This window comes from Macrobrachium rosenbergii, chromosome 3 (genome assembly GCF_040412425.1).
Source record: "Macrobrachium rosenbergii isolate ZJJX-2024 chromosome 3, ASM4041242v1, whole genome shotgun sequence".
Taxonomy (NCBI): domain Eukaryota; kingdom Metazoa; phylum Arthropoda; class Malacostraca; order Decapoda; family Palaemonidae; genus Macrobrachium; species Macrobrachium rosenbergii.
The window spans coordinates 9615228-9635318 of NC_089743.1; the positions used below are offsets into that span (position 1 = coordinate 9615228).

Consider the following 20091-nt stretch of genomic DNA (forward strand, 5'->3'; position numbering starts at 1 on the left):
GGTTAACAGCCCATTTAGTCTGTGGTTTCCAACTTCATTTGGTAGGAAGACGATGATTGGCGCCTGCGCTAAACGGGCCAGGCTTGTAATTGAGCTTTTTGCCTTGAATGTTGCTTGACCCATTAGGGTCAAACAGTACTCAACACCCCATCAACAACATAATAACGATGTGCAATATCATATTAATAGTGACACTTAAATGTAGTAGGATTGAAACGGTGCTTGATAATTCACACTTGTCTTTCGGAATGGATCTCGTTCAATTTGATGAAAACATTGGCATGAGCAGGTGCTTAGCCTAATTATGATTCAAGTTTCTAAATGTTTAGTCATGAAACATAGAGTGAGCAGTCCTTCAATTTGAAAACTAAACTATTGCGGTGTGATGTCTCCTTCAGTGAGTTTTGAATACTACCAAAACTATAATAAACATATCTCCTTCAGAGACTTTTGAATGCTACCAAAACTATAATAAACATTTCTCTAAGTTAAGGCATTTCAGATGTACATATATTTCTGTATATATATATACTTTAGATATATATATATATTTAGATATATATATTTATATATATATATATATATATATATATATATATATATATATATATATATATATATATATATATGTGTGTGTGTGTGTGTGTGTGTGCGTGTGATTGTGATTGTGTGCATGTAAATAGTGTGTGCGCCCATACTTTTTTTTTTCTTAGACCTTTTGTCAATGGCGAAGTATTCATAATTGTACAAGTCGCTTTCTGCTAATTTGTAATTGCGAAGTGCAATAATACTTTAGGTATTCGGTGGTAGAAAATGATGGCTTCAAGGCAATGGATAATCCAGCTTGCGAACACATCTCACTTGTGTATCGTTTTACATTTAGGCAGAGAAAGTGAAAAAGCCGACTAGGGAGAGGGCGATGGGGGGTGGGCGTGTGGGGATGGACAAGCATGTCTTTGGCTGGGAAGGCCGTTAGGGATGCCGTCTTATAACTTAGAGATAATCCCCAAGAATCCTTTCTTTTTTCTTCCTTGTGCTTCCTGGCATATATTTAGGAGATTAAATTCTGCATATAAACTCCGGAGTTTATGTTTTTCCTCTGCGGGAAAATATACTTATATACCTAAAGTGTCGGCGACGGTGATACTTGCATATATGTTTATAAACGCTCCAGTTATGTTGGATTGCACTTGAGAATTAATCCTTGTGTAATCATGCACGCTCTCACTTTAGTATATAAAACGTGTGTGTGTGTGTCTGTGTGGGCATGAGATGAGAGAGAGAGAGAGAGAGAGAGAGAGAGAGAGAGAGAGAGAGAGAGAGAGAATGTGTCCTCTTTGTGATATGCAATGCGGGCCAACAACGATTGTGCATGGCAATTAGTGATCCAGTGTACTATTAATGATTTGGTTTTATCAGACACTGTTATCAAAATTAATCTCCTGCTATCTCTCTCTCTCTCTCTCTCTCTCTCTCTCTCTCTCTCTCTCTCTCTCTCTCTCTTTAAATCGCGAATGAATTGATGATTGTAATTTCTGTAGTACAATATTGGTAATTAAAATGATTTTATTATTATGCATGTTATGATGTCGGTGACTGTTGTTGTAAATCATTACCCTTACCAGGAAATTTTATAGCCATTGACTCCTAATTAAAGTTACTTCTTTTTATTGTTGCTGTTGCAAAACCTTTTAGTGTTGCACATCTTAACGAAAAACTCACAAATTAATGTAAGTTGGCGTATGATTATCTATTTGCACCGCTCTATATACAGTTTATATTTTCAAATATGGGTCCCTCTAATTTTGGTGACTGATTAAGATATCTATTTTTGGTGAATCCTGGTAATAGAATGATTTCTCTTCATGTGACCGGTGGTATCATTGTAATACTTTTCCATATACAGTATTTGGTACCATCAGAGCCTCATGTTTTTTCGGTGCTAATATAATCCCAGTGGTTTTTGTGTCAAGGTGTATTAATTTTAATTCTATACTTTGGGACTCTAGCAACACAGAATAACGCGCACTTTGAGTGACAGTTGGTTACATGTAGATCACATCTGTATTCCAGTCTGTTGACACTGCCAGACAACTCACTGTCTCTTATTACTTAGAATCCTAATGTATTGGGGCACGTGTTTTGGGTATCTGTATGGAGTCCAGCGGGTGCCAAAAGAAGGAGAGGGGGGAAAAATGTGTGGGTTTGGTCCTGAATGTCACTTGGATTAAGGAGTACAGAAGTTGGGAGAGAGATGCATATCATGGAGATATGAAATACACAGTATTGGACCCGTTTTATTCTAGTAAAACTAACTTAATATGTTTGTAATGAGGAAGCAAATGTAGATGGTGACCATTATTTTCAGCTTTCTTTTGCAGCGATGGTTTTATTCAAGTTTTTTTTCGGTTTCACGCGTTTATATGATGATAACGTTTTCACTGATGGTTTGAGAGCCACAGCTAGCTGCAGTTATTTTTGGCATTTTTAGATAACCCCCAAACAAAACAAAATAGAAATATATATATATTTTTTTGCTGTGGCTATAATGTTAGTTCCGCTTAATATATTGATTTTTATACCGTAAGTGTGCAAGCTGTCAGCTTTTCAGGTGTTCAGTAGTTGAATATTGGTCGCGCCTGCAAACCATTTCTGTTGATTTTGACCATCAAAATCCCACGATGATAGATTTGAAAATAAAGTGATACACTTCTCGTTACGAAGGAACAAGCCGAGTCTGATCCGTTTAGCCCTTTGTTTTATTCTTAATCTTTCATTCCATAGAAGTAGTTGCACTGCTCCTAGCTCCAGCGGATTACTTTTTCCGCCACGCGTTGCAGAGAGCGAACAGTAGTTTTGCTTTTGAAACAGTGACTGAGGTCACCGTCTTCGGTGTCATATCGCTGCCATAAGAAGCAGGTGAAAAGCCACAAGGTACTTTTAGTGGCAGGTTGACAGAATCGCTCATCATCTTCCTCCTGTTCCTTAAGTTTTCTTCGGGCCTGGGCCAGATGATGGGGTGGGGTTCATCCCATTAGCCTCTTATTGCTAAAAAAAAAAGAATGTCATTACAACGCTGTTAGAATGAAAAAGTAGGCTCTTTACTTGAACAATTTAGATGGTCTTTATCGGTAAGGAAGAGATTATTGAGTGAGGTAACACTCCATCGAATATATATATATATATATATATATATATATATATATATATATATATATATATATATGTATATATTTATGTAATATGTAGTAATATGTGTCTATTTATATTTATATATATATACATGTATGTATATATAGATATATATATATATATACATATATATATATATATATATATATATGTATATATATATATTTATATATATATATATATGTAGTATATATATATATATATATATATATATATATATATATATATATATATTATATATATATATATATATATATATATATATATATATATATATATATATATATATATATATATATATATATATATAGTCTTCGATCTTTTCTTTCACCTCTCTTATGAGCGCTTCTTATGTATATATATATATATATATATATATATATATATTTTATATAATATATATATATATATATATATATATATATATATATATATATATATATATATATATATATATATATATATATATATATATATATATGCACACATATATATTATTCATATATATAAGAGAGAGAGCGAGAAGCGGGGCGGCGGCAGGCTGGTACCTTGTATACTTTAAACATATTTCAGTGATAAAATTTTTAAAGATCATACCAGCCCAAAGTTCCCATGGGGATTATTCATGTGCGGATGTTACTACTTACATTTTGTTTGAGAGGTCGGATGTAAAATTTGCTTACTATTACTGTCAAGGGAAAAATAATTTGTATCGGTTATGCTTTTATGTGGCATTTCTATCGTTCATTCTCTTTGTATATATATTATATATATTATATGTATTATATATGTATGTACACACATATATATAAAATGAATCCTTTCAGCTTTTCCCGTGCGCATCGGAATCGCGCTTTGCAGGCGCGGTCGATATAACAGGAAAATTAGAATCAACAAAACTCGCCAATAAGAATATGAATACTGGCTTCCTCGTGCTCTCACGTGCTTCGGCAGTATGCATACTTAACCATTATTGTGACTGCAGTTGCTTTTCGATTGCTGCTGAATTAGCTGAAGGTATGCAACAGGTGGTTTAATTGTGCGCTTGTCGCCGTCGTTATGCGAGCCAGCCGTCTACGCGATACTGACAGGTGTGAGGAATGCAGGTGCTTTTTTCAGCATCATTATCAGATTATTTTTAGTTTCGTTGAAGAGTTAGATAACTTTTAGACATAATTGAAAAACAGTGCTTAGCCGTTTTAGCTTACCTTGAAATTAATCTCGCATAATATATATAATATATATATATATATATATATATATATATATATATATATATATATATATATATATATATATATATATATATATATATATATATATATATATATATATATATAATATATGTATATATACACATACACACACACATACAGGAATACGTGAGGAAAAATAAAAGGCAGTTCAGAATACTGAATTTTACCCTGCTATTTTCTTGGGGTATTCGCTTACACTGAAATCAGTTTCATCTTTGGCGATTATTTTGGAATTATTTTTCACTTTGGGGCTCAGAACTATTCTTTCATTCAGAAGGAAATAATAATTTATGTAAGATCGCTATAGTTTGCATATCTGGAAGTATTGATGGTTTTAAAACGCCTTATGATAACATAAGCTGAAGTTAAGGAGAACATCATAACTCTTCCTCCCCTTTTTCTTGTATTGTAACATCTTCAGAATTTCTTTTGCATTTCATGACAGGTGGATACATTCCGAAGGTTCTAAGCATTACATCAAAATATCAGTTTCTTCCATTTTCTCAAATATATTCATTATAAATTTCGAAACGCTTTGTCTTCCATTTCATCATATATTCACTGATTATAAATTCCGATTATCTTTTTCTTAGTTTCTCCTAATTTCATGCATTGTAAATTTCGGATATCTGTGGCTCTTCTATAATCTCGTTTTCATTTGTAGTATTTAAATATTTTTATGCGGTCTTTTACGTGCTTTTCACTTTAAAATTATTTATATGAGTTCGACTCTAAAATTGTTTTGTCACATGATATTGCAAAGTAAGATTTTATTAGTATGCTTTGACTGTATAATTAAGTTTTATTTGTGAATTAATTTTTTTTGTAGGCGGAAATTGTAGCTTTTCTGGTTTTTTTGAAGTAATAATTATTAGGACAAATAATATTTAGACTCTTATTTAACACAGAAGCTAATGCTGAAAAGGTATCTAAACCTTGGTCTCTTTATTTGCACAATAGGAAATCCCTGTAAGTATGTCGAAGACGAACTTAGAAGAACAGCGAATTACGCTAACGCGTTAAAATCACTACCGCTGACATACATATCAGCTCAACTTTGCGGGTTTTCAGCGTACATTCCGTTCGGGAATGAGACAGGTAGATAGATAGATCAAATGAGAAAAGATTACCGGTAACTGAGAATTCTTTTTTGCTGTTAAAGGTCTCGTCAGTGATAAGAGGCTGACAAGACTTATCTCTACCGGCGACAAAGCAATGCTTTTCCGGTCAAATGACGAACACTGAACAAAGATGAAAAGAAAATGACGACCAATTTCGTCTATTTCAGGGCTGCTTCTTCTTCTTCTTCCTCTGTTTTAGAGTAGGTTTTACCGCTCGGCTTCTCACCTTTCCAATTTGGTCGCCATTTTGACCTTAGTTACACCATAGAATAAATACAAGTATCTGCTCACGCTAGTATAAAAATGTGATGTGTAGTTTGAAATGTTTCTATGTCTGTTTCTGTTTGGCTTTCTGTGTATTCAGTGTAAACGTGTGCTGTTGTGTACGTGCATACTGACGTCTTTATCGGACGGCTTCGTTATCCAAATTTTAGAATCTATATTCAAATATTTGCAAATCTTAGACCTCTGTCCGTATCCACGAGTTTCGCTATTAACTTTGCTTCATCAGTTGGTCCATAATATGAAATTTGCGCGCTTTTTGACCAATCCCAGATAAAGACATACACTTTGTCTGCGCAGTGCTACGATATCGGATCGAATTTGTGGGCGTGATTGGTCCCGGCATTCGAGATATGCACAGTATTCTTGTTTTCAGCGTCGATATATGGGATAATCCTCTCAAGGTAAAGTGTATAATTCGTTAACAATAGATATTCACTCCCAGTGTTCTACGGTCTCTTTTTTTTCAGTAATTCTGAAGCGTTTGCTTCAGGGTTGAGATTTCTGTTCATTCAAGAATATCAGATTTAAGTCCAGCACGGTCGTCTTGTGTTTTATGGGGCATCTACTAGAGTGATTCAATTTTTAACGTTTCCAGTAAGAGGGTGTTTTATGTTAAAGTAATAATAAGGTACTTGATAAAATTCAGGAATTGTCTCGCGCTTGTAAGATTCGAGTTTTTTTTTTTTTTTTTTTTTTTGGATTTTTGCCGTGGTATGTAGATGTGCTATTTTCGATTTTTCAGCCCTCTCAGTTACTCATCCCTGTCGCATGCTTTTTACACTAGTGCATATTGTACGGTCTTACTTTTATAAAAGGTGATATATATATATATATATATATATATATATATATATATATATATATATATATATATATATATATATATATATATATATATATATATATATTCTATCTATTTATCTATTTAATATATATATATATATATATATATATATATATATATATATATATATATATACACACAGATAGAGAGATACAATATATATATAAATTATATATATATTTATATATATATATATATATATATATATATATATATATATATATATATATATATATATATATATATATATATATATATATATATATATATATATATATATATATATATATATATATATATATATATATATATATATATAGTGTTTGAGTGTGCGTGTATCCTCGATTTAATCTGGAATATTAACGTGTATATGAGTAATTTCACAGTTTTTGCCGCTTTGCATAGTCGATTTTGTTTTCGATTAGAACGGGTTCTTGTAATTGTTTCACAAGATCCTTAAATGTACAACATAGGTTATATTTCATCAATTTAAACAAATATAATTTCTTTGAAAGCGTTAAAGTCCTTCAAAATTTTTTTTGCGTTACTTTAAATTCCTTTCGGAATGTAGGATTTCGTAAATGCTTGCAGAATTTCAGCGATGAAAAATTTTCCGATGATGCGGAGATGTATTTGTGGCAGCAGTTTTTGTTTACTAACAAAAGTGAGCTGCTTAAGGATTAGCATTTGTCCTAATAGTGTAGTTTATTTTAAACAAAGTTAGCGTTCTTTTATAGCGTTCCTTAAAAGAATGTTTCGTTGCTCTGTTACAACGGTATTTAAATATAGTAATTGGAGTACAGTACGCGAGAAATACAGTAACGAAGGCGAAGGTAAATATGGAAATGAATAATAAAAGAATATCAACGATAATAAGTTTGCCCTTATAAGGGAACAAACATGTTAAATACTGGCATGTAGATTTTCCTAACAAAATTGTGGCCTAGTTTCCAGTTTTGTTGCGCGATGCAGAATGACTGAAGTGCCTTTGTCTTGTGCTTAGATAATTTGGTTCACACTTATGCATTTTTGCCCAGTTTAAAAATGTTACAGTGATTGATTGATCAGTTTATCAAAAGAAGAAAGGTGGACTAAAATAATAGTTTATGTAGACTGGCATTGCATCGATCATGGCCATCGACTCTGTAAATGTAAGGAAAGAATACATTGTTCCTTCCTTGGAAGATATGCTCTGCATTTTAAGTGCGTCTGCTTTAATTGTATTTTCTTAGCTTTATTCCACCCTTTGAAAACAATTAGTTATTGTTTCTTCAGGTAACTGCCATTATTAAATCAGAAACATCAGTCATACATAGTTTGATGGAAATGTTTAGTTTTTGTAGATTTTTCTTTATTCCAGTTGAAAGTATTCAGCGTTCTCTGGAGAGGTTTAGAGGCGAATCTTTTATGAAGGCGTCTTTTGTGAAAGAAAAGAGTCCGGGAGAGCTGCAGTTTCTTCTTAGTCGAGACGCGAGTTTAAGAGATTCCTCTACTGCCGACAAAAAACCGCCATCGAAGTCACAGTATTCTAGAACCTCAATCGGTAAAGTATTTCGATAATGAAAGGAACTTATAAAATGATCATTCGATAAAAATCAGTGTCTGACAAGATTTTCGTCACGTGAAATCACATTTCTGCCCGTTAAAATAGGTTCGTTTAATATAAGGTTAAGCAAAATAACAGGAGTCATATGCTAAACTTGGTTCATTCCACATACCTAGAAAGAGCAGAAAAAGATATAGAAATTGTCAGCAGTCGGACAGGCAAATCGGTTGGGACTTTGCTTCGGAGTCTTTTTTTCGAGTCTGCAGAATTTGTTCTCTACCGAATCAAATATTATTTTTTTATCCTTTGAAATTATCTTCCAGCCGCATTATTATCCTCTGCTAACCCTCAGGTCTATTGCATATGTTAAGTCTTGCTGCCGTTGGATAATTTTGGTCCCGAATCTTTTCGAAAATCAACAGCACTCGTCTATCAAATAATCGTGGTATTAAAAAAAGTCATACTTAGTTCGTCCTGCAGAATAAAGGGCCAAGATTCAAAACTTTATTGAAAACTGCTGTTAAAACCATTGCTGCAGAATTACTTCATAATAAATATTGATGCTTTAGACAATTATTGATTTTTTTTAACTTCGATCCACAAATAATGTTTTAAAAGCGATATCAAAAGCAATTCCTTTGGGTTTTATCAACAGAAGTGAGAACATTCAGTAAAGCTTGATCGTTAAGTATAGGGACCGCTGTAGAAGGTTGGAAACTTCTAATCCACAAGCGCGCTATGTATGTATATGTTATATATTTATATATATATATATATATATATATATATATATATATATATATATATATATATATATATATATATATATATATATATATATATATAATGTATGTATTATTGTAATAACCACAATCCTTTACATTACATGCGTATCTAGTGAAAAAATGCCAGTAGTTTCTATTATATATATATATATACATAAAGCCTACACACACATACACACACACACACACACACACACACACACATATACACACATATATATATATATATATATATATATATATATATGTATGTGTGTGTGTGTGTGTGTGATAGATAGATAGATAGATAGATAGATGGATGGATGGATAGATAAATAGATAGGATCCACTGGTTATTTTTTACCAGATACTTATGCAACTGCAATAATCAAAATGACATCGTTCTGATACTCTGAGTGCGGGTTTGAATCCTGCTACCGGGCACCATAATTACTTCATATTCTTATATTTAGATCTAAGGATTTGTAGTGATAGTGCATCCAAAAATTTTTTGAAGATTCAAGATGTTAAGAGGACATTGTGGTTATAATATATATATATACATATATATATATATATACATATATATATATATATATATATATATATATATATATATATATATATATATATATATATATATATATATATATATATATATATAGATAGATAGATATAGATAAAGATAGATATGTGTATGTACACACATACATACAATATATATATATATATATATATATATATATATATATATATATATATATATATATATATATATATATATATATATATATATATATATATATTGTAGGAAAGCTCTCTCCAGAAATTTTTACTCTTAATGACGTAGCTTTAATAGATTTTCTGACATCATATGATCAAAGCCAAGGAAAGGTCTAATGCTATGCCAGTTAAAATTTTATCAGTAAAGAATCTGGTAGGATTTATCTAAATATGAAAACAACGTTCCGTATGCGGTTTGGAAGGAGACATTTTTTCATATGAAAATTTTTCTTTTTTGGAAAACTGTAAAGTGAACTTTATTCACCAAGCTTTAAGATATGTTTGTGTAGTTTCTCAGTCACGGGCACGGGCAGCTAAAGAGAGCCCGTGCCAACATATAAGGCTGGTTTAATCTAGATAGATAGAAAGATAGTTTCTCAGTATACTTTTCAATAAATAGATAGTTTCTCTGTATATTGTTCAAAGACCGATAGTTTCTCAGTATACTATTCAGTAAATAGATACTTTCTCAGTATACTATTCAATAGAGAGATAGTTTCTCAGTATACTATTCAATAGATAGATAGTTTCTCAGTAAACTATTCAACAAGCACTTTTATCCCCAGACAAATAAACCTTGTGAAGGCAGTATATTGAAAGTTGCCCTAACCACATTGACATTTTCTTAAATCTGCATTTTTTGCAAGCAGAAATTTTTGAAAATGTTCAGTCTGTGAATAATTCAAGCGAATTCATTATTACATGGTATCCACATGTTTTCTCCAAGGCTGTAATTATTTAGATAATAGTTATTTTAGTATTACTTGCAGATTTTAATCCCTTCAACGTTTATGGTATAGAAGTTAATATTTTAATCAGGTATAGAAAACAAGATTTTCAAAGTGGCTTTCTGAGATCTTAATGCTTGTGCTTTGCACTGACAGTGATTCCAGATTCCGGATCTTTGAAAGCTGCAGACTTGACGTTCCTATAGAGATTGAAACGCATTCGACAATAATCGGTACGTTTGCTGATTCCTTATGAACCGCCTCGTAGAAACCCAACATGTGCTCTTTTTATGCTCGCAGTCACTTGGAAAGTCATACGGCGTACACGACCTCGCTAGTTGCGACACCATCAAATTAATGGTAAGATTCTCGGACCGCCTTGCTGTAACTTTTAAGCACTGTAGACGCATTCATCCTCTTGCAAGGGCTGAGACGAAGTGTCGGACAATGCCAGCACTAAGAGAAATATATACAATGGTAACGACGCTATTTAGGCCATGGGGGATAGCATTCCACACCGAACCATTATCGAGTTACATCTCCATAATAATGCACACCAGGACATTTTGATAGACGACGAGAGTATCGGTTTTATGCGATTGAATTTATTGCTGTTTTTATTTTTTATTTTTTCTATGATATGCAAAGCTTCTGTGACATTCAGCATTTAATGTTAATAGACAAAGGAATCAAAATCAAATGAAATATTTTTAAGAAGAAACACAGCGTCTTCTTGATTGTCCAGGTATCTCGTCAAATGTGCAGTTTTAACGTAACAATTTGATAAAAAATAATAGCTGTATTAATTACTGGATATTGATGTGAATTAGCTCTATAATTTCCAGACAAAAACATGTTGCATCCTTGAAGTATCAGTGATGCCAGTGATATCGACCGTGTGTAGTAGAGTAGGTATCAAGAGTTGCGAACAAGCAGTTGCCAAGATTAGGACCATAAAGAACATAAATATTTATCCATATTTGTTGGACGAAACCTTTGAAGTAACATCGACTATTTTCGGTCTCATGAGGATGGCAGGGACGTTATTGTTTATTGACACTTGGCGATGATCAGTGAGAAATATAGTGTTTGTTTTTTATGACCATGCGAAGGAGATACATCTTTAAGAATAAAAAGCTTTAAGGAGAGAGGGTGACTGCGCTGCAATGGGACATTCATTAGCAAGGAAAGATCGGATTATGTAAAATACAAATGTAATATAGTCGTAGCAATCATGGGAGAACTACCTTGAGACCCGCTGTAATGGCAGTGCTTAAATCAAGTACAAAACGCACCAGTTACGCGAATCTAGTTGAACAGCTCACTTTTTTTTTTTTTTCGTGCGTTGGCATTAAAATTTACTCGTTATCTGGTTGAGGTAGATGATGCAGCGAGTTGAATGTACAGTATCCGCGGCTGTTGACTTCTACTTCCAGGTATCGGGATTTCTCATTTAAATGTGTTTAGGAATGTATATTTCTCGCCCATGTTCTTCCTACATTATTTTTCCCTTAGTATTTGTACCACTAAAGCATTTATTGTAAAGGGGCTCTGGCCCATTTAAAGAGAAGATGGAAAATTATGACAATTTTATGAAATTCATAAATAAACAAGTTAACGCGAAGTTTCAGTTCCTTGAGGAATCTTTGAGTTTTTCTTAAAACTTAGATTTTTAAAAATTTTTTACTTTCTGCTGAAGGAAAACCAAATTATTAATTTTTTAATCTGTTCATCCATTATTATCAGTGTCTTTATTATGGATTTGAGGGAAAGCGGCACAGTTCATCTTTATATTACCTAATCTCAATCTCAGAGATTCTGCTTTCTTCTTAACAGTGGTTGAGTTATAACTCGTGCGTCTGCTAAATAAGTGTACCCTACTATATATTATTTAAAATCGTTTTATATTAAATGCAGTTTTACATTCAATATTTTTAATGCGTATTCCATTTTTTGTGCCTTTGATTTACGGATTATAAGACTAATTTTATTATCGTACTGCTTTAAAAAAATTTTTTTTTTTGCAAATAGTTCGTCTTGGGCACATATTATTAATGGATATTAATCAAGTTCTTTAACTGTACTGCTTTTTCTTGTTGTGATTAGATTTTACTGATATATATTTTTCAGATGTTATTACTGAATTGTGCAATTTCTTACCTCAGTCATGAGACGATCTGCGCCCGTCCCTTCCTCATCTCTGAAAATGATGTCGGAATTGTAGTTTGGCACTAAATCGTGGAACCTGGGATCACTCCTAGTTATGGGTCCTTCGGTGAGCCCCGATGCCCCCAGGGTATTCTCAGACACGTTGGGCACATGCTGCTTGAACACTAGAGGGGTCAGCTTGCGAGGTGACCTCCTTCGTCCACCCCCTCGACCTGGGCCACAGCACTGAACGCATGATTGACACAGGACGCTCATCACGAGAAAACACGTGTACACCTGTAGCCTCCAATTTCGCGGGGTCCTTTGCCCCCACCAGTAAGAGGCGCGCGAGCGCGCTCCCTGACCCATGTTGGCCTGAGCGCTCTAAGGCTCTCTCTCTCTTCTCTCCACACACTCACACTCACTGGTTAGGTCAGGTCGCCCGGTGACCTGGGTTGATCACCACTCATGGCGGACACACATACACACTCTAAACCACCACAACACTGAGCCTGCCCCACTGTCGAAACCCCGGGGCGGGACGCTATAGGAGGGGCCTCGGGGAGGAAGGAGGAGCCTGCCCCGTCGCGCAGCCAATCACGTATCGCGCCGCACCACTATACCCCGCCTACTTCTTTGCCCCCAGCCTCCGAGACTTTACTGTACCTTCTATCACCTGGTTAAGGAACTCTCTCTCTCTCTCTCTCTCTCTCTCTCTCTCTCTCTCTCTCTCTCTCCATCTGGTTGCCCCAAGACTATAAAAGTAAAGGATCAGAGCCCCCGATATCACATGCTGTTATCAAAAACAGCCTCAGACAAGGTTTATTATTAAGGTCTCCTATTAGCCAAAAGTCTCCCGAAGGAACTTAGATCATTCTGGCTGTATTTGTGAGAATTCCTTCGTTGATTGCCTTCGCTTATCATTGCGGATGCCTGAATTTATATGTACAGCATATCTGTGGATTTACTGTAGCCTTGTTTTGTTTTAAATGGGATAGGTTTAAGCCAGTCGCCCAGATGAACGAGAGGATGCTTGTTATTTTCTAGTTAAGTGAGAGATAATATGCATTGCTGTTAAAGATTGTTGAATAAACGAGAGACGTTTTTATTGACATATAAATCTTTTCATATTAATTCCCAGTCATATTCCTGACAGTATGCATTGATGTAGATATACAGAAATATATAAATTTATTTGTACCTTATTTTAACAGTGATTTTTCTTCAGTTTCGGAGCCCTAGTTCTGTGTGATGGTTTGGGAGAAAATCAGTTTCCACTTCTGGTGTTTAGAGATGCATGTTGTGAACAGGATAAATTATCGCCTTATTACCAGCTGTGATTTTTCTTTGCCTTTTTTGAACCGTACAGAAAAAAAAGACACATTTGATATGTAATGCATATTCGCCTTGTGGCTTTTATGCTTTACTTCAGTGGTCAAAAATTTTCTTTCTGGTCTGTTATCTGTTGCATAGGCTCTTGTGTGTTTGTAACTTTATTCACTCGATTTGTAAAAAAATATCTTTTCGTTAATATGATACATATTGCTATTTATGGGTTATCTATACGTTCTCACGTACACACACACATTTTATATATTTATGTGTATATATATATATATATATATATATATATATATATATATATATATATATATATTATATATATATATATATATATATATATATATATATATATATATATATATATATATATATATATATATATATATATATGTATGTGTGTGTGTGTGTTTGTGTAAATACACATAAGCTGTGTTTGTGCGTGCACTTATGTTTATAAAGCAGAAGAAAGCGAAAAAACTTTGCTGCCTAAGGCAATATCCGTTGATCCACCGTTTAACAGTGTTAACAGCAAACTCACTATACAGTATTATGTTTTCGTTGAAAAGGTCTTGGAATTGAATTTTTATATATTTCCTCTTCATAGAGAATGAAGTAAATAAAACTGGAAGCAATCAAATAAGTATACACACAAAGACACACACACACAGTTCCGCTAAGCTTATAAGTATATTTGTAAACATATGGGGGGAAACTTGTATGTACAGGGGATGAAGGAGAAAATTAAATCTGGGCAAAATTTAATGTTAGAATTGGTGAAATCGAGAAGACCCGTCGTATATTGAGAAAATGTGATGTTAGACATTGGAGAATTGGTCGGTTAGAAAAGAATTGTGTGGCTAGACCATTAGGCTAAATGAACAATCTGGTCAATGTCAGTTAAGTGATTTATTGAGGTTAGAGGAACAGATTGATAGAAGGTAAGGAATTATATTGGGTATGTAGTTTGTAAAAAATTGTTCCTTTTGGAAATCAGTTGCATTTTCTGAATTCAAGTTATTTATCTGATAGCGGCCAATTGTGACCACTCATGCCATTGTAGCTTGAAGCTTGCAGGTTGATTCTCTTTATGATCTTTTTCTTTACTAATAAAAAATAAACTCATGAATAGCCCTGTCGTTTCTAAAGGAATGACTTGCAGGGTGGAAAATCGCACATAACTTGTTGAGAAAGCATCTTTATCCTTGTCAAAGAAATAACTCGATGTTCTGCAGTTTGCTGTTGCATTTTGACTGCTGAAATCGTTCCCTATTAAATAGAAGAGAATATGAAAAACCTGGGAAATTATAGTGAGTTCTGTTTTTGCTTTTAGCGACTGTCAAGGCCAGTTCCTGTATGTAGTGTATTAGAATGAAAATAAAAAAAAAAGATGTCGTTTAGCCCTGTAAGAACCGTTAGGACTACCTCGTAAAAGATGGAAAAATAATGAATTGTGGGAAAACATGGCTAAAAAGAGATTTCTAGAAAGAACAGAGGGACGATTTATATACAGCGGGTGTTACGAAGTCGGCCTGGAGGAAAGAGGTGCTCCTTAATGAAGCTTTGCGGAAGAGTAGCAGAAAAGATGCCGTAGAAAGGACACAGGAGGTCACTTTGCTTAGAGCTAAGGATCCGGAGGAAGCTGATGGCTTTGCCATTTGCTTACGAAAATTTCTTTTGATTTATTCTTGTCGAGAATGGAAACAAAAGCAGAAGCAACCCGGAATTGATGGCGATATCACAAACAGGATTGTATCAAGGCAATGTTAAGCTGTAGCTAGCTGCTTAAAGAAAACTGAAGCGTGCAATAATAAAAAACCCGTGAATTCATCGTTGGCGTCAACATGTGCAGAGAATTGTGACTTTGGCACCAAGCGTATACAACCTTCAGCTGTGTGACTTCTGGGTGGAATGTTTACCTAGTTTAGAAACTTGGGAAAACATACAGTAATCAACAAAACATCTGATTCCGCAGATTCCAAATGGAATCTCTCGCCCGCTACAAGAAAAGTTGGGATGAAGTTTTTCGCACAGAATTTCTCTTAGAGAGGAGAAATTCAATTACATTTTAGCAAATGTATACCTTTAAATAGTTTGAAAACTCGTAGAGGAATAGACACGAAGCGCTAAATTGTTGAGTTCCCCGGATATTACCAAGCCATTGTGGACTCTTTGTCTATGTGAACAATAGTATTGTAAGTCAGTATGAAGGGATCGGTGGTTCCTAACATATTTGTCCGTTTTCTTAGCGATACCAAAGTAGGTCAGAATTGTCCCCCATTGCATTTATGAAGGTGAAAGGAAAGGAAAACTTATGAGTACTTAGAAATTGTCGAATTGATGACACCAGTTAGAAATTAAATCAGTGTATTTTCTCGCTATATTGGGTAATATTACATAGGACATAAACTTGACTCGGTACTTATGTCATAATGAGTGTATTTTTATTATTTTTTAATCAGTTATTCGGTGTGTGGCGCAGTCAGAAAGTGCACATCGCGTGGCATCGTCAGTATGGTGTCCTGATTAGGGGTTGGGTATTCATTGCAGTCTTGGGAGAAAAGCCTAACCCATTTTCATAGTGTCGTGTAGTGGCAAAAGGGATCGGATCTTTAATGCTTATATGTATAACGAGAGAATGGGGCATTCCTTCCCAACCTTTTCCCTAGAATGAAATATTTTTCCAGACACCATTCGAGGGTTCCTCCTGTGGCCTTGGAAATGTTAGATACCGAAGGGTGATATTTCTCTGGTCCTTTTGCACCAGTGATGTATATTGAGCATAGCACTTAGACGCAAATATGCGTAATGTAAGCAACAGATTAAAAACATTTTACTTGATTTTGTGTGATATGAAATTTTAATGATAATCGTTGGTGTTGTTATTATTGGTGTTGGTGGCGGTGGCTATAATTTTTTTTAAACAACCATTAGTTTTATTACTTTGTTATCGGTCGAAGATGTGGGTGATAAGAAATGATGTTGATTATTTGAATATGCCCTATATTCACAGAAAAGGTAAGAATGATGCGATTACGAAATTACCTTTTTCCAGGTATTATGTTGTCTGTTGTTAAGTGTGTAGGGGTTTTGTTCCGTTTAGAAAGAAAACCATTCTTATTGGACTTTTTATCAGTTATTCCCTTGAAACCCAGTGATACATTAAAGTTTTACTTTATATCATATGGTACCATAAGCCCCAGAGGAACTAGTGCATATATATATATATATATATATATATATATATATATATATATATATATATATATATATATATATATATATATATATATATATATATATATATCACACACACACAATGCATAGTATCTCTAGATCTTGATTTAACTTGAGTGTACAAAAGGTCCGTATCTACTGTCATGTTTGGGGCTGAAAGCAAACGGTGCTTGTAAAATTTATCCTATAGTACGTACAAAATTTGGGGTTCCTATATAAGTTATGCTAACGCTATCGTCTACTTTCCAGCGGGAAGATAAAGATCAAATGAAGTAACAGGATGCTCTATAGGCAAGAGCCACTGTTCACATAAGGCAAGCTGAATCTAAAGCTTACAAATAAACGAGGTCCGCTGCCGTGTCGGTGTGATTATTCTTAAGCGAAAATGCCCAGTAGGCAAGTTTGAAAGGTAAGCAGTTGATGAAAATTACCATTTTATATCAACGAAATAATTTCGCGAGTTATGAATGATATTAGAGCGAAGAGATGTTTGTGCAAATGTCACGAAATCAACGTACGGGACCGACCTCGCTTCTCCAACAAAAAACTGAAATTGGGCGGGAGTCAAATGAAATCCAGCTGTCCGTCCCTTCTGATGGACACTGTGGCCGACTTTTTATGTTGTGCATAGGGTAGAAGGTAGATCAAAGTTGTTTTGTGTTCGAATGCATCAGCTGTAAAAATATTACCGTAGCCCACTTATTGCTGATATGCTATTTATTATACTTATGTATTGTTGGAGAAGTAATTTATATGTTATATGAAGACCTTGCAGCAGCAAAGGACATCAAAACAAAAATGGCCGTCTAGTAACTGTTAGGAAGAATTTCTGTAGTGGATCGACTGACGCGAACTATCTGAATGGGTAAAGCTGGTGTAGTGTCTCGTAGCTGTTCGTGAAACGTTATGAATGCCTCTGAGTTCCTCGACGCTCTCGAGCTGTGGAAGTTTCTACCGTCTTCCGTGTTGTTTGAATCCCTTAACCTTTCTCCTTGCAAGAGGTCGGTCTGTCGCTTCTTCCGCTACTAGGCCACACTCGTACTCCTTTTGGCTTTCTTACAGGAAAGAATATTTGTCAGACGATGGTATTTACAGAATTATATATATTACATTCATTAGTGAACACAATAAAAAGGGAAATTTTTTTTACCTGAATACAAATCCACCTGTTAACCAAATGAAAGAAGTCAGCGAACGCTGGTCGTGGCATGAGTTTCTGGGCTTAACATTCGGCAGCAAGAGAATGGTAGGATAATTGAGGGAAATATGAATATGGTTGTCAGAAAGATTTGACTGTCTGCAGTGTTTATATGCTTATAATGAAATATTTTAGTAATGAAGGAGCTTTATAGTAATGCAGAATTTTACATTTTTTTCCTAGGTAATGTTAAAGATATGATCATTTCAGACAATGTTATGCATATCAACGATGTTACCATTAAAAGAGAGAGAGAGAGAGAGAGAGAGAGAGAGAGAGAGAGAGAGAGAGAGAGAGAGAGAGAGAGAGAGAGAGAGAGAGCGAGAGAGAGAGTTTTATCGACCTTTGGCAGATTAGAACTTGGAAAAGTAATGATGGTGATATGCCTCTGGGATATGTGATTCTCAAAAGGGTTTTATGAACAGAAATGATCTTGGTTTCACCACCGGCTTTTACGAATCATTGTTGACGGAGAGTTGAAATGGATTGGATGATTAACATAATGAGAAATATTTCTCATTATGCCTTGATATTATGCATTATCACGGCGGAGAAAGTCAGCGTTACAGATCTAACTTGAATGCCGTTAGGATCCTTTAGGACGCACAGGAAAGAATGTTATATTATATTGCTTCCCCGTGTGACGAGACGAGGATCTTTTGGAGACTCGCAGGTGGTAAATATCACATCATTTTCCCTGTATACCTTGACTCGATCCTAATTTTGTTCAACGCTCCTTTTCCCAAGCGTTTCACGGACATACCACCATACATATATTTTTCACTTCATTTTAATTTGTAGCGAGACCTATCTTGTTCTGTATCCAATATTTAGGACTTGCTTTGCCACGTTGATCCTGGGGAAAGGGAAAATCGCTTATTAAAAAATACCCAAGAATGGGGACAACTGTTTAAGGAGCATTAGTATTCTAGCGCCTATTGCGAGCGCTCAGTGCCAAACCTAATTCGGAACTTGATGTCATAGATAATAGCTTGAATTACTCATAAAATGAAGATTAAAGTAACAGTTCATAAATAATGTTCTCATGCATGCAAGAATAATCTTACTGCTATTACTAGTGCCAAAAAATAAGCGTTTTTCACAAAAAAAAGGCCTAAAGCGTGAAAGCTGAATCAAATCATGTTCTTGATTGGCGTCAATAATCATCATAGTCGTTGTAAGAAATGAAGAGTCCAGGATCGAGCTGGACACTGGTTGCTTGGTTACTTTCTGACGCAATATCATGAATGAAAAGGTCATTTTTGGAAAAGTTCATTCAGCATCGTGTTTTTGTGCACGTACACTTGCATGTGCTGTGGAATACCTGTAATACAGTTTTGTCAACTAAATCCAAAATGGTCAAGATATATATATATATATATATATATATATATATATATATATATATATATATATATATATATATATATATATATATATATATATACATACATACATACATACACACACACACATATATAATCTTGGCTATTTTGGTGTAGCTGACAAGACTGTATACAGGTATTCCAAAGCACATGTAAGTGTACGTGCACAAAAACACGATGCTGAATGAACTTTTCCAGAAATGTGACCTTTTCTTTCATGATATTGCGTCAAAAAGTAACCGAGCACCCAGTGTCCAGCTCGA

The 20091-nt window shown here is 34.3% G+C and overlaps 1 protein-coding gene across 1 annotated transcript in view; it reads right to left on the reverse strand.

Annotated features, from left to right (window-relative positions):
- Window positions 1-13177, reverse strand: part of LOC136852541 (sonic hedgehog protein-like) — a 233354-nt gene extending 220177 nt beyond the window's left edge. Inside the window, exon 1 of the mRNA XM_067127281.1 lies at window positions 12680-13177. Within this exon, the coding sequence (XP_066983382.1) occupies window positions 12680-13036 (357 nt within the window). The 5' untranslated portion in view covers window positions 13037-13177. The remainder of the gene's footprint in view (window positions 1-12679) is intronic.
- Between the last annotated feature and the right edge of the window lie 6914 nt (window positions 13178-20091).